This window comes from Plectropomus leopardus, chromosome 13 (genome assembly GCF_026936395.1).
Source record: "Plectropomus leopardus strain MGB_pleo_1.0 chromosome 13, ASM2693639v1, whole genome shotgun sequence".
NCBI classification, from domain to species: Eukaryota; Metazoa; Chordata; class Actinopteri; order Perciformes; family Serranidae; genus Plectropomus; species Plectropomus leopardus.
This window is the reverse complement of record NC_142188.1, coordinates 28,048,292-28,065,055: the sequence shown is the minus strand read 5'-3', so window position 1 is coordinate 28,065,055 and position 16,764 is coordinate 28,048,292. Positions and strand designations below refer to the sequence as shown.

At 41.2% G+C, this 16,764-nt stretch overlaps 1 protein-coding gene across 2 annotated transcripts in view; it reads left to right on the top strand.

Moving 5' to 3' along the window:
- The window catches only part of adgra1b (adhesion G protein-coupled receptor A1b), a 266,720-nt gene that overhangs the window by 47,636 nt on the left and 202,320 nt on the right, over positions 1 to 16,764 (top strand). The window contains exon 1 of one of the 2 annotated variants that reach the window (XM_042501884.2): positions 1,543 to 2,332. The exons of the other annotated variant lie outside the window; for it this stretch is intronic. Within the exon in view, the coding sequence (XP_042357818.2) occupies positions 2,115 to 2,332 (218 nt within the window). The 5' untranslated portion in view covers positions 1,543 to 2,114. Of the gene's footprint in view, positions 1 to 1,542; positions 2,333 to 16,764 lie in introns of those variants that run through there. 2 annotated transcript variants of the gene reach the window in all.

Sequence of the window (16,764 nt, the reverse complement as noted above, 5' to 3'; positions counted from 1 at the left end):
TTTAAAAAAATTTAAAAAACGTACAGATGAGGACAGACAGTTTCACAAAAAACATACCAAGACCAAAGACTGTATAAAATAATGCATGTAGCTACCTAACAACACCCATTGTTTTGTGGACTGCTGTTTGAAAGCCTTGAGTTAGGCATTTCGGCTGTTGCCGTCTTGTTTTTTTAGAGCCAGAAGTGACCATATTTGGAACTATGGCGGCGAGACCGCCTGTGTCTCCTCCACTTTCACTGAAGTCAGTGGCTAAAAAGAATCAAAGGACATAATGGCACTTGTTAGATGCGATAACAATGGTCTGTACAAATTGATTTTAAAACATGTCTAGAGAGGGTAAAGGTTCAGTGTGCATTGTAGCTCATCCCAAATTTGCAATTGGCTTGAAAAGCAAAGGCGGAGAGCTTACACAGCTCTGTTTGGGTGGTCAGGAGCATGAAAAGATCGTTCTGATGACCTATAGCTACTAGAGTAATATATCTTTAAACTGGATATGTATCGCGGTAATTTATCTAGTAAAGCAGGGGTGTCCAAATTTTTATGATTAAGGGCCAAACTAGATAACGTCAAAATAACTGGGGGCCAGCTGCTCCTCACATCATCGGGAGTAGAAAAAAAAATCACATACAAATAAGACAACCATAACTATTTCATCTTTGAGGGAAAAAGTATTTCAACGTTCCACTGCTCCTGAGAGCGCTGGCCCTGGCTGTCGGCTTTATGACTTTATGCTTATTTTCTGTAGCATTTCTGTCTGCAACTGCGTAATCGTTCATTTGCGTGTTCACCTTCTGTTTGTGAAAAAATATTAGTCCCACCTGCGTAGTTGTTTATTGGTGCATTGTCTACATACTGTGTGATAGTCCTGCCAAAGAAAAAAAATGCAAGTAAACTTAACCGATTAAACAATATTGTGTGGCACATATAGTATATTTGAAAAACAAGCCACGTGCCATTTAAAATCAGTCCGCAGGCCCTGATCGACCCTGCGCTTTGGACATGCCTGCAGTAAAGCTTTTGGAAATAAACATTAGTGTATGGATTTTTCTCACAATAAAGTAGAAGGTATTATAATAGAAATATTTACAGCAGGGAGATAACCACTGTAGACTTGTTATGAAACAGTTTTGGAGTATCACAGTGATTCAGAGGTGATTTGAGGTTTAGATCATTTTCAGTTTGTGTACAGGCTGCAGAAAGTGGATACAAACAGTTCCTCCTGCAGCTGTGCCCGAGTAAATGAAGAGAATAAAACAAACAGCGACACTTTTCATCGGGGCGGTGTAAATGTTTGTGTCTGAGAAATCATGCCTGACACATGCGGTGCGCACTGCTGCAAAGTGGGGCCCAGGGACCTCCGGGGACCCTTGGGAGTGGCACAGTGGAGAAATAGATTCATTCCATTGTTATTTCATCCTGAGACCTGGATCAGATATTTGCTTTCACTTTTGCTCCATAGGAACTTATGTGAAAGGAATGAGAGGAAACAGGGTTGTGTTTTGTGGTTTATTGATTTCAGATGTTGTGAAATGTGTGTCTGTGGCCTCGTGTGTCTGTTTGGGGTATGGGAGCCCACGCTGGAGTCTGACAGGACTCGGCGGGGAGGGACTTTCTGGACACTGCGCAACAAGTTAGGGCGCAAGAAGTGGATGATAAGAGTGAATAGCTGCGCGGCATGCAGGAGCACAAACAGAAGACGGATCATTAGTGGATAATTAGGTACGATTTTACCACCTCGAGCACATTTTTCATTCACACATGCTGCAGCTTGGAAAGGATGTGTCGCAGGAAAGTTTGTCCGGACTTTGAAAGCGCGCCGTTGGAAGTTTTCCCGCATGTCACCGCACAGCAAACACTTTGGAGGACTTATTATGACACAGAATGGCAAAGATTCACCGTTTCACACCTCTGGTGATTTACTTTCCTGTCGGGTTTGAAAAGAAAGTTTCCAGCTGTTGGGCACGCAGCAGGTGACCGGCGGGGCATGAGGTTTGGACTGCAGCTCGATCACAGGCTGTGCTTGACGGAAGGCGATGTGAAATGGTCCCGATTTGTCCCAAAAGCTGGGAGGATATAACTTGAAAGTATCTATAAAAGAATCTCAGTCCACCATGAGAGTGCTGACTTTGCTGTGCGTAATAGTCGGGCTGTGGGAGTCGAGCCTGAGTAACAGAAACTGTCCGGATCTGATCGTTGACAGCTGTCACTGCTCGGCGGAGAGGTCCAAGGAGCTGAGCAGGCAGCACGTCCGAGTCAAAGTCGTGTGTGATGATGTGGACCTGATGGACACCCTTCCACCCAGCTTCTTACCTAACAGGACCGTGTCCCTGTAAGTACGTTGCACTGCCCACCTTACCTCCTACCTGAATTAGAAGGACAGTGTGTGTCCCAGGGAGCCCAACCACAGGTCACTATATCAACTGTTTAGGAATATATAATGATGACAAGTCCAAAGTTTCGTGTTCTTTTTTTTTTACTAAAATGGGGATACTGTCTAGTGGATGGGATTTTTCTTGGGGGGCTTAGAGCTCTCTAAAGGGCCCCCGGAGATCCTTAAACCCCAGTTATGGGACCTAAATGCATTAAGTGTTATAAATTGATTCCACAAGGTTCAAGAGTTTTGACACATTTCATTAGTAATCTTTTTTTTTTTCAGGTCAAGTGAGGTTTAGAAGGATGCCACACAAATGAAATGAATCAATAAACTGCAGCTTACTTAATATTATTCCAGAAAAATATTATAGTACAATGACACCCATAAGCAAGGGTGTACCTTTTAAAAAAAAAAAAAGCTGTGGGGGACATATGTGAAATGGAGGATTCTAGGGTCCTCCGCAAGAAGATTTAAGTTTCAAATACTGCATTTTGGTGAATTTTCTGCACTAATTTGTGCCGCTTCTGTATTAATTTATGGTCTAAATACCTTAAATTTGGTCAAAATAAAACCCCTCAGCTGCTTTTTATTGAGGGAGACAAATGCACATGTTCTAAATGTAGAGAGGGATGTGTCCCCTGCAGCTTCCATGAAATCTACAACATAGGTTCAAATACCACAATACTGATGCTAAATTCACCTCAGATGCCTCACATTCAGAAAGCATAGAAAAACTAAACTAAATGGATAACTTTAATTGACTAAGCAAAAGTTCAGGTTATCACAGTGGCATTTTGTTTTATTTTGTATTATACAAAATCAAAGAGCTACAAATAATTATATTAAGGACTAAATCTAATTTAGTTTCATAATTAAATGCCTTTCTATACAATGTAAAGCAATTAGTGATTTAATTGACAGGAAGTCCATTGACAGGAAATAAATTGGTAACAACTCTCTCCATTGATTAGTTGTTTAAGTCATTATATATGAAAAAAGCCAATGCCATGTTTGCAGCTTCCAGCCTTTTGAATGTGACAATCTACTGATTTTTGTGTATTATATCATTTTTTAGGAATATAATAGAGTTTTGGGTTATTGGTCATTTAAAAAAAGACATTCAAAAGATGACACCTCAATCAGATTTATTGAAATTGTAGATTAATATTTCTATAATTTAACTGAGCAATCTCATTGAGATCACAATCTGTTTTGCAAGGAAACTTCACATTCAAATAGCAGAAACAATAACAGATATTTCCAGAGTGGTCCAGAATGAAAAGTTTAAATTCATCCAATGGTGTGTGATGTTATATGTAATTCATTCTTTTTATTTGGTGGACAGAAAATATAAAGGCGACCTTCCCAGATTCACTTGTGAGGTATCAAGAGTTAAGCAGTTCTGGGATCTGCTCTGATGAACAGTTTTGAATGTGGCAGCTTTAGTGGGAGACATTTATAAACTAAAATGATAGTGTGTAGTTCTCTTCTTGTTCCTGGTGAGGATCAGACTACTTTTTATATAGTCCACAGCCACTCTGTCTGCACTGTAAGATCTCGCTGTTATTACTGAATTACTGATGGCAAAGAAAACCACCCTTATTGGTCCCCAGAACCCACATTTGAGAAACGCCGTCCCCGTGTTCGCCACATTAGAGCCTCACCTGTCTTGTGTTGTTACCACCTCCACATAAATCTTTTGCCTTTCCCTGCGCTCTTTAGGGATATTATTTGCATTGTATTCAAAGTTATTCAAACATAGATCTTGTGCTTCGACGGGGACTTTGAGAAACCTCCCTTAGTATTCATCTGCGCCTCTCTTGTAGATGAAATAGCACTTCAAACAGTCGAGGGGTTGATAACTTTCCCCACACGTTCCCCCTCTCTCTCTCTCTGCAGGTGCACAGATTGACTGCTAGATTAATAGACTGTTTTATTCTTGGAAACTTGAGGTCTGCCTCTCGGAGTGTAAAAGCAAACGCTAAATGCAAAGGCCCTTGACAAGTTACAGCCGACCACTAATTCTGAACTAAGAGCACAGTTGATTAATGGTAGCACTTTGCTTACTGCAATTTATTTGGAGTGCTGTTTGCTTCCGTGTAGGCAGGGGTGCTTTTGTTCCTTTAAGTGGAGAATGGTTAAAGGCTTTGTTTTGTTTGCAGCATTTATCAAAGCGCGGCGGTTTTTGGAGCTCGCAGGTACTAACGAAGTTTGATTTTTAAATTGGTCGACAGAGATAAACTAAGACTTAAGGTTTTACCTGAAAAACATCCAGAACGTATCAAACCAACTGGAGCTTTGAGCGTCAAAGAATGACATTTTTTTTCTGCGTTCACTTGAGAAACTGTTGTGATTAGATCAGTACAAATAAGTCTATTCCTCACTCATTACTTGGTGAACTAAATCCGACAGCCGAGCCCTCTCTGGACAGGAAGCAGTTTTCCTGCGTTAGGAAATGTGACCTTTGTCAGGCTGAAGTGGCCTCCCTGTTCGCTCTTTTGTTTAGATGTGCTGTGCAAATAAACAGATATATCAGGGGAAGTATGCACATACCGACACCCCCCTTGTAGACTGCCCGACAAATCTCCCAAATATCTCCCCTCATGCTCCCTTCATTTCTCTCCTGATCTCGCCACCTCTGAGCTGAGCCGTTTCCTCAATGACAACTGCGTCACGTTCAAATACACTAACCCAGATCCAAATGCCACCTCTAATTAAAGCCGCGGATCGGGCTTTGTCGCTTTTCTTTTTGCCTTTTACTATTGCGTCTATAAAATGTTTATGAGGAACAAACCTTGCAATAATGCAGCGCCTTGCAAATGCCAAGAAAAACAACTTAACAAGCAAATAAAAGAATATTAGCATAAACAAGAAAGATGAAAATGAACTGTATGTAAGAGTGTGTCAGTAAATCCAGCACAACGGCGCGGCTCTATGCTAACTTTTTTTTTTTTCCCCCAAGGAGCACATGTGCTCTAAAATGAAAAACTTTTTATGGGCACTCAAAGAAAATTAGCACAGTTTGAAAATGTTCCGAAACGAAGTTGATTAAACTATTGGTTCTGCAATACAGTTTTTTAAAGATATATATTTTTTGGGGGGCTTTTATTGCCTTTAATTGACAGAACATTGTGAGCATGAAGGGGGGAGAGAGGGGGAGGCATGCAGCAGGGGGCTGAGGTTGGTTTTGAACCCACGACCGCTGCTGTGAGGACGCAGTCGCTGCACATGGGGCACTGCTCTATCCACTGAGCCACCAGGCGCCCCTGCATTCAGTTTTTCTTTTTTCAATCTTCTCCTTTTTTGATGTATATACACATTTGTTTCAGTACATTTCATTTCGATAATAGTGTATTATGTTGAAGGCGAATCTGAACAAGAGGCAAGAGCAAAATCTGAGGCAAAATTATTCAAATATATTGAACAAGTCATCACCACAGCCTCAGCATGAGAATACATTCCCTCTGGTAAGCTGTGATGCACTGCTTATGTCTAAGGCTTTTATTGTGAAGGGTAAGAGGCAATATAAAGTCTGCCATCATGGTTCAAATTATAGAGCAGCCGTGTTATTATTTTATAATCTTCATAAATATGGATACAATGTTAGCTAGTAGCAGACAGACCACGAGAGTTAAGGTTGATGTCCAGTGCAGAAAGTGGGGCAGCAGGTGTGTGTGAGTGTGTGTGATATGGGAGAAACTTAGGAGCAGCAGAGCTCTGCACCCTTAAATGACACCAAATCATAACAGAGACTTTAAACAAAATTTAATTACATGACTTTTTTGCCACAAATAGTAACTCTCCAGAGTGGCAGTTGACCCTCTGAGATTTTCTCGCCAAACAAAAAATATAATCGCATTTAGCACTTTTTAATGTCGGACCCTGCTCGTGAATATCCTTCGCCGGGTTCTTCCTCTTGTCTCCGCCAAAATAAAAATGAATGCGCTTCAGTTTTATCCATGTAGTCAGCTATTGTATCCTTACTGTTTTTGCAAGCCAAAGTCGTTTGTGCGTGACTGTGTGATGAAGGTGCTGTCACTGAGGTTAGTGTCCCCACTTCCTGTATCCCTCATTTCAAATTAAAAGCCCTTTAGTTTAAAATGACATTTCTGTGAAGGCGTTTCTGGTCTTCACTTACTGTGCTTCCCACATTATTTTTCTTAATTGCACTAGGGGCTTGTTTTGGATACCAATCATTAGTAGTATTAATAAGACCAATACTGGATATTTGGAATCAATATACATTTTCAATAAAAATGTAAATCTTTCTGTCAATATTTAGAATTTAGAATATAACAAACTCCAACACAAAACTTTGTTTAAATTCCTCTAGCAAATGTTTAATCAAAGTGAAACTTCATATACAGCAATTTAAATTGATTTATATACAATTTAAATAAAAATGAGTAAATAAAAGTAGCTCCCTGAGGTTTTACAAAGTAAAAGTTCCTCCCACACTGAAACTCTGGACTTTCTAATTAATTTATTTTATTGCCGATCATAAAGATAAAACGCAGATACAGATAATTGGCAAAATGCCAAATATCGCCCCCAATAGTCTGCCAGGCTGATAATCTGTCAACCCCACATTGCACATATTAATTTTTTGGCAAATTTCCGAGTGAATTGCTCACACTATAAAGCCTTGAATGGCCTCGATTAACACTTCTGACTGTTTTCCTTATCGTCCACGGGAGGAATCGGGAGTCGAGGAGTTTGAATCTGGGCCTGACAGCTCTGTTGACCTTGGGAACTATGTGGTGGAACGGTTTCAATGCAGCAGAAGCTCCTCCTCTCTGCAGAGAGCAGCAGCTGAGATTGTAGCCGACACCTGTCTCAGGCTGCGCTCTAACAGGAAGACGCCCCGCTTGTCCAGGAGAGACGAGGGACAGATTGTGGAAGAGACAGGGGGATAAAGTGAAGATGGGAGATAGACGTGGGGAGGCAGTGAAAGAGCCATGAGAGGAGTAGAGGGAGTGACAGAGAGGATGCTGGGAGAGTGGGGATGGGAAGTGTTTGGTTAAAACGTAACCTGATAGCCGAGGCTGACTGAGATGATGTGGCAGCCACTAACACGTTGTTTGGTCGGGGAGGTGCTTGTTGCACAGTCACAGCTGATTGTAGCTGAGCGTCTGAGACTCTTCACTGCTGGAAACTGCATGCAAAGAGAAACACACTGCGCACTTACATAACTACAAACTTCTTACAAACTTCTCATAAAGTGCTACAGCTGCTGCTGCTTTCGCTCTTGCTGAGCAACCAGACCTGTTTGCATCATTTGCATATTATTCTGACTACTTGTTATTACCTGCTGAGTGCAGCCAGCCCAGTGTGTGGGGTTTGAATTGACTTTAACATATTTTTACACAATGGTGGCAGATCCAGGAGTATTACTCTGTGCTGCAGTCAAAAGTCTTTTAGTACAACACAGGGTAGTGTTAGTGTGGCACCTGGATTTGATATTGATCCTTTGAAAAATATCTATATTAGTTGAATTTAGGGTTGGGAATTGATAAGATTTTATTGGTGGCAGTGCTATCATCAATCATGCTTTTCATCTACTCTGTTATTACCCTGTTAAACATTCTGCATGAAAAAAAAAAGTTTTTTAGTGTCTTTGCAACTGTTTTATTTTCTCTGATTCTAAACACACGTAGTGTAGGATAGGAGGAAAAATGCATTATTATTTACAGTAACATTACAAGAAGTATTGTTTAGGTCTGAGCGAGAAAATAAAATCTGATATTTTTGACATTGTGACCATGTTGTGGGATTGACTATAAATGCTTTCACAAAATCTTTACACAATGAGATAATAATAAATAATCATCAGTAATAAATATGTAATGACCACATGGGTAAAGGCAGATAACAGAACAGCTGCAACTGTCTGGTAAGAAAATTCAATCACTTTACTGCAATAAAGCCTTTAAAACCAGAAAAATACAACACATTATGTTATCCAAAATAGGACAATATATAGTCTTCATATATCATCATAATAATATAGCATCGATAAATTGCCCAGCGCTAGCACTTTTCTCATCTTCCTCTCCTAAATGAAGCCAATTTTTGGACTTTTTATTCCTCTCCATTATGATTCAGTCTTGCTGCAAGCTTCCAGCAGTGTTGACCCATAAGTTTGACATTGTTTTGAAACTGAAAACTGTCAGAAAAAACATGCAGACATCAAGAAATGGAACTGATAAATTTGAAGGAATCTAATTCTGATGAAATGGATATTGTGGAACCAGTTCTCAGCTTGAACTTCTTCTCAGTACCCATCCCTATTTGAAGTCAAATTTTAGTCATTAGATTAGTTACTTTTAGTCTTGAGACGAGCAGCTAAAACATCAAATATTATGCAATAATATTTCTTTTATGATCATTAATCAGAAGATTTAGATAAGTAAGATCCTAAAAGTAATGTAAAACTGACAGTAATCTCTATTTTTATTTGAAGAATAGGTCCCATTACTAATTGTATGTGACGAGGGTAGCTTGTGCTGAACCTATAGAGAATTATCACTCTGGTTCCCCCCAATTTGCTTTACATGACTTTCATTTTTTATTTTAAATGGATTCTGCTTTTATGTTTCAGAACTTTTTCCATTACGGTTCATTGTTACTGCTTTCATGGGCATTTTTGTCTGAAGCAGACAGGTTGTTCATAGTAATACAATTTAAAAAAAAAAAAGTGGTGTATTCCAGCTGTAATTTAAAGTGGGATTGTGCACGTGTTTAAGCCTTTAATCTGTTTCCAAGAATTGGCAACAGGCCGAGTGGTAAAATCAACCTCTGAGAAAAGATACTCTCTGGGAGATGAGCAGCTGTTTTTTCACATCGTGGGCTGCAGACCAACGCACGAATCTACTGAAATATGCCAGCCATTGGGGAAAACTTTTTTTTTTACATTAATAATAATTATCGAGCAAAAAAATGTATAACTTTAAATCATCATTTACACTTTTTAAGGTTACTATTTCTTAGATTTTGTTTTGTTTCCTACTTGAAGAAAAAGAAATGACACGTATTTTTCATTTAAATCCTCCTTGAATTGTGGTGTTGCAGCAGTGCAGGAGAGATGCAGTGCTTCTGATTCACTGCACTCTCAGCTGCTGGAGGTGATTAATGCGTGTTCTCTGATAGAACCACGCTAAGCTCATCCAAAGCTCGCTTGTCTCCTTTTTTTCGAAGGAGTGAAAACAAGGGCATTTGGTCTGGACCCAACCCAAAATCTGGAGGTGTTTGGCATAAAGTAGCCTGCTCTGTGGGCCCTCATCACCGTCATCATCATCCTTCCAGAGACAGACAGGAGGGGCTGTTTGTGGTGTCTAGAGGGAAGCGATCCGGACGGGACCGTGGTCGGCTCCAAACCACTACAAGAACATGTCAGTCATCGTTGCCAGGGTAGAGAGAGACCCAGGAGGCACGGCGGGAAGCACTGGCCGTAAAATAGCTGCTGGTTTTACATCATGTGCTGCGGCGCTGTAGGTGGACACTGATATCATCTGTAGCATGATCAAAGGAGTCAGGGGCTAGTATTGATCCGTGTGAACAAACACGTCAGACCACAATTCATTTTCTTGTTTCCTTTCCCTAAAATGGCTTTCTGCATTCTCTCATCTTATTTTTTTTGGTATCGCTATAAATATAATTCTGTGTATCCCCCCCCCCCCCACTCCTCGTCTCTTATTCACTCCCTCTCTCTTATTTTCCCTCGCTGTTATTCCTTGGGGGCTTTTTTCTCGTCTGCCGAGGTGCTGTTTGTGCTCTACCCTCTTCAGAGTTCTGAGTACTTCTGCATGAATATTTCATTGACATGCACACATAGCCCGTCCATATTCTCCTGTGCATTACCTCCGCTGACAAATCCTGCCAGTGCGCACACATTCACAGCGTAAAATGCCCTAAATGATATGTCACGCGTATACATAGAGAGCTGGCTGTTAATCTAAAGAGACGTGACCAAAATGACCCCGATAGAATGTGTTGTATCAAACATCCCACACTGCGAGGAGTTCATGCCAATCTTCCCTTTCTCTCCCCGTCCCTCCGCTGGCTCCTCTCGCGCTTATCTCCACTGATATGGAAGATTTAAAGAAAGCAAAAGGTTCATCTTTAGATGAGTGCACTCTTCGATATCAGTCGACTAAGCCCCAGAGAGTATAATACTTTTAGATCCCCGGCACTCTCACCTCTGCGGTAGCTAAAGCCAGGAACATTTGCCCTTGAGTTATCCGTGCGCTCAGGAACCGTGGGGTCAGGGTCCGATCCTTAATGTTGTTGCATGTGAGAAAGTGTCTTAATAAGCATCTATTGATTAATCTCTTTAACAGCAAAGGGTTAGCACTCTGTCAAGCCCTCAGCCAAGCTTCTGCAGATGTGTATTGATACTCCGCTCAGTGCGGGTCTGCCGGCCTTTAGATTGGCTGCCTGAAAAGGCTCTGTAACTAGCGCTCATGTGGTGTGCTTTAAAGAAACAGCTGATCGGTTTTGCTTTCGGCAGTAATGATTCACTTATCGAGAGTTCATGACCGCAGGGGGATGGAGGAGTCTGTAAATTCTGCCATACAGCCTTGAAAAACCAAGAATGTGTCCAAAGCCAGACTTACCGTCTAAAAATATTAGGTAAAGATAAATACAGCGTCTGCCAAGGATACGTCTGCGCTCTGCTATCCCTGCCTCCTCCCGACACCGCTGAGTAAAAGTTACTTAAAGCGGTCATAAATTTGAGAGCGGAGGAGGTGTAACTTACAGCTTGTTGTCTTTTCGCCGTTTTCCGACTCATTGTAAAACAAGGTGATTAAAACCCTGATGTGTGTTGCTTCTGTAGCAGGGTGTGATCACAGTGGGAAGCATATTAGCTGTCTCACAGGGGCCTTGGCAGGCCTTTATCAGCGCTGCGTGCTGCTGTGTGTGTTCACGTGCTTGACTGTGTGTGTGTGTGTGTGCATGCTGTGTGAATAAGGGAGTCGCAGTGCATGGGTTTCGGGCTGTATATATAGAAGTCTTGGCAAGTGTCAGGTTGTATATTTGTCACTGAAAAGGCCCCCGCACCTCGACCACATGAGACCACGGTTCAATCAATGCAAGCCATTGATATTATGTGGTTCTATCACATGGTGGTGAGCGGGACACTTTTAGATCACTCATGACTCAAAGTTTTAGTAGCAAGCTGTAGGGTGTTAAGAAAATGCCCTTAACCCTTTGATACCTCGATACCTCGTGAATTAGCCTGTTTCTGTCAAAAACATGGGACAAGGGCGACAAGCAATGGGACAAGATATGGGCCCAAAAAATAGCAAGAAAAAAAAAAAGTACAAGAAAACTATCTGCAAATAGGCAAAAATAAGAAAAGAAAAGTGAAAAACAAAAATGTGGTGAACAGAGATTGGCTGTTTTGTTCACCTCACCAAAAAAAAATGTAAAACCATTTTTAAACAGGGTGATTATTATACGCTCATGCTGAAAAACAATTCTAGGGTTTATGTTCGGCTGTATTTCCTTAACCTGAACTCACTATTAAATTCACCCACTGTATGGAATCTGCTTTGGTTTAACTTTCACCACTTTAGTTCACTTCAATTTTAATCAACTAAATTCAAAGATGTAGAAATCTGAAATGATGTTTCGTTGTATACAGGCACTAAAAGACTGAGGCTACTGATGCAGAATTATTAATTTGCTGACTTAATATGGCAAGAGTCTGAGAGCATTGAAAGAGGCATGATGCGACCCCAACCCAAATTTGGGGCTACATTTCCCAGGTGTTCACTTGCTTCCTGTCAAGAGAGGGGAGTCGCTGCCTCTCCTTGTTTCCCCTTTTTTGATATTAACAAGAGCTCATTTTGTGCCAGGTGGAAATTCAGCAGTGGCACAAAATGTAAAACTGAAGTGTGAAGGTCAGAAGAGACTCCAGTCTAAGTTTGCAATAATGTATTTCATCTGTGTACCACCAGCTAATTAACCACTTGGTTTCATTTTTAGCATCAGAATGTTATAACCTTAACAACCAGCACATCAGTAGGTAACTCCTGAGGCAGTGTCTGTTTCTTGTCCAAGGTCAGTGTTAGTAGAAATGAAATATGTTGTTTTGGTTAGCTGTGTCTAGTAACTCGATCTTCTAAAATAATACATCCTTTGGGCTGTTTGAAAAGAAGTGGCTGGAAACCTTGAGGCCAACGGATCCAAATGTTTGTAATAGTTCACATTGCGATCTTTACTCCACTTGGTCCTCATGATTTGTGCGCTGGATGGCGTCCGTTGATGCTATTTTTGTTTCTGTTCTCCTGTAATAATATAGTTGGTTGTCTCTGGTGCATGGCAGCCTGGCTACGTTCTAGAGCGCTGACTTTTTAGTTGGACCTCACAGAAATATCCCAGCTGTGGTGTGGAGGGAGAATGAAAGCCAGAGCTCCTGTTTTAGGGATGAGTTGATATGGATCTCACTGGCTGTGTTTAATCACTTCTGTAGCCTCAAAGCTTAAGGACTGAAGCATAGTGTGACTTTGGATTCATGGCTGATTATATTCATTTTCAATTAATCTGTTGATTACTTTGTCTCTGAAATGTCATTAATAATATTTTTTTAAAAAAATACCCATCGTATCTCCTGAAAGCATAAAGTTAAGTCCTCAAATTGCTTGTTTTGCTCAACCAACAGCACTGGTTGGCAATGGTTTTTTAGTTTACTGTTATGTAATACCAAGTGATGCAGCAAGTCTTAACATGTGAGAACCAACTTTTTTTTCCCATTTATATTTTAAAAAAGTAGTTGAATGATGTGTTATTATCAAAATATGTGTTCAAATACTCATTATGTAATTTAATGCAAAAATGAGCATTATATGGCTCGAAAAAAAAGAATGTATCACAAGTGCAAAACTGGCAGAAAGGAGCAATACATTATATAAATAATAAACATCTTACAAAATCAAATGTAGTGGTTGTAGTTTCAAATTTTTCCCCCTGGCTCGCCCAATATGCCTCCATAGCTGTGGCCTTGGATAATCTGTCTGACTCCATGAACTTTTTAACCTTATAATTTGGAGCACAAACACATTCTATGGCATATGAGGGAACTGTGAAAGTGCAGCATTTACAAGCTGAACCTGTGGTCAGACGTCTTGTATGCTACACGTCTGGCTGTGGCTCCCGCTGACACGCAGTTAGCAATGACATAAACCATTTGCTGCAGCCCACAGAGACAATGCTGAATCCGTGCACTCCTCCCTCATTGAAAGCAGCTTATCCGCAGTGAGCATAATTGATAACGTAAATAGAGAGTTGGACGGACGCTCCAGAAGTTTGTCAGGGGCTGTTTACACAATGTTCAATTCTGTTTTTCCTGTGATTTCCTGGACGTTACGCAGAAGCCTGAGATAGGCATGCAGAGGTCGGCGAGCAGACGCGCACGCACAAACACACACACACATGCATGCAGCATAGCACAGCACAGGACACGCTTGAGTTTGCACAAACAGAGGCTGCCTGTCCCTGAGTGGGACGTCCGTCCGCAGAGGGAGGTGTAGTGGTCTGGGGAACAGAAGGGAGACCTGGGACAAAACACAGTGACAGCACTGGTATCTCATGATCTCAGTGTTGACTACCTTCACTTAATCACACCATCCATATGGGGCTTAGAAAAAAAAGGGCTTGAAGTGAGTCTATTTTACAGTTAGGCCCTGGAAATGACTGAGTAAATTTCACTGGCTGCAGAAACTGGGACTATAATGAAGGCTTTGGTTATTTTTCTATAAATCTGTGTGTGAAATATTGTGAAATTGACCCACTCAGGCGTCCAAGTAGTTTCTCACCATGTCCAGTTGACTCCATGCTGGCTCATATCTGCTGCAATTTTCTGCTCTCGGAGAGCTTTGTGTCAAGATGAATCCAAACTGACAGAGCCCCAGTAGGATATTGATGTGTGGATCAACAACAATAAAAATCCATATGAATTGTTGCTTACTCACTTTTTGCCTCCCTAAATGGCTGCCTGTAAATCTTGCGGTTCATTCCCACACAGCTTAGGTAGAACTGTTCCGACTGATTTGTGGAAAAAGAGGTATTTTGGCTCACTGAAATTTACAAGCTCTCACATGTCTGACTCTTGTTTGCCAATCTCCAGTCCCCGAAGAGCCATTGTCCAATAGAAACTGTGACGAGCCACAACAGGCCTATGAAGCTTTGGATTTCTCAAACATTAGCACCTCTGTCTGAGGCCCCCAAGGAAGTGTGCTGTGCTTTGAAGCAAATTTTCGTAGTGGACATACAGTGGAATTACAACTTTTTTTTTTGGTCACATGAAGCAATTGGGCCCAAGATGACTTTTCCTTGTTGACTGACATTGTAAAAGAGACATTTGTAAATCAGTGGACATTTGTGTTAAAATTTCAGACCTTTTCAAAGTGACTTGTTCATTGTCAAATAGCGTTTCGGAAGTCTAGAAAAGCTGCAACCCATTAAAATCAGCAGAGGGCTAAACTGTTACACCTGGAATACACTGCATGTGTGAGCAGCACATGATGTCAACCTCGCCAAAATGCAGCGCTGTAGCTGTGACGTTTCTGCAAGGCTGTCTGGTACTATGAGTACTGTATTTCCATATATTCCACCGTTTCTCTAGTCTAGCCTAAGTTAGCCGTTTGTCTTGCAAAAGTCTGCAGCGTGCCTGCCCTGTGAGCCCAATGATTTGGAAGATCTGGGTAATTTTGTACTCAGGATGTTGAACTTCTTTTGGCTACATGCAACACTGTGCAATATTCATTCGAGTGAACAATGCCCCTACCCGAATTCTGCAGTTCTCTTTATACATCCTTTATCTTGCTAATTAGCCTACCTCTTATAAGGTAAAAGGTAGATTTATTAGTCAGTCAGTCATTTTCTGTAACCGCTTGTCCTCGTAAGGGTCGCGGGGGGGCTGGAGCCAATCCCAGCTGTCATCGGGCGGAAGGCGGGGTACACCCTGGACAGTTCGCCAGACTACCGCAGGGCCGACACATATAGACGAACAACCATACATGCTCACAGTCACACCTAAGGGCAATTTAGAGTCATCAATTAACCTGAGCTGCATGTCTTTGGACCGTGGGAGGACCCACCGGAGAGAACCCACGCGGACACGGGGAGAACATGCAAACTCCACACAGAAGGGCCCCCGCCCGGACCGAACCCCGTTCCAACCGGGATTCGAACCAGAGACCCTCTTGCTGTGAGGCAACAGTGCTTAACCACAAAGCCAAAAAAATGACATTAAAATACTATAATGAGGCTTTTGGTTATTTTTCAATAAATCTGTGCATGAAATACTGTGAAATTGAACCAGACTTAAGTCTTCCAAGTAGTTTCTCGCCATGTCCAGTTGACTCCATACTGGCTCATATCTGCTGCAATTTCCTTCTGTCAGAGAGCTTTGTGTCAAGATGACGATAACCTAATATTATTTACAAAGACACGGGGCGTGATATCAGCTAACTATAAATTATAGGTACTAGGCCTAATCACGCCATAGGCCTACATGACCAATGCTGCTCCTTAGGCTACTTTATGTCATCTAGATGTTAACATATTGCCTGTTACATTTAGCTTTATTCTCTGTCTTTTAGCATTATATCCAATAGATATCTATTGTGTGCTTATTTGTAGACCTTAATAGATTCGTCATACTGAAACAAATCAGTGGAAAACATTAAAAAGTCAGTTGAAGAGTTTTCAGCCAACGGCGTCGTAGCATTTTTAGCTAAAGCAAATATTCTGGCAACATCCGTCATTTCAACCGATAAAATTGGTTGAAATGAAAAGCTTGCCTGAGTTTATATCTAAACCAATTAAAAAACAAAAACTATAAATTTTGAGTGATATTTCTGCCTGTGTTAACGCTGTAAACTGCACATGTGCCTCTTGCTAAAACAGGAAGCCTGACAGGCGTAGCAACAGTAACTAAGGGAGGCTGCGTGTAGGGATCAGTCAGTTATCTCATCTAACTGCTACAATTACATGTAGCCTATCTCCTATGTGTATTGATCTGGCTCTGCTGATTTTGTCCTGACATGCTCAGCACTATCTTTTACGATCTGACTTTTGGACACTAGTGCTTTTGTATATGTGTCTAATTCTGAGGAAATTGATATTCTCAGAAGTTCACTTTTGGGGCAGAACCAAATGTAAATACAACCTTGGATGTTGACATGAATTTGCTGACACAAGTTTGTGTCCATCCTGGCCTTTCGCTGAGAGGGGACTTCCTAGTTTCAGCCCTGCATCTTGTGCCAAAACAACTGTTATCACTCTGGGGGAGAGATGGGTACTTTCCCCCCAAAAGAATATGCAAGCTTGTTAAAGTAACAAAATATACTTACTAGAAATGTGCAAAATCTGTCTTTCTT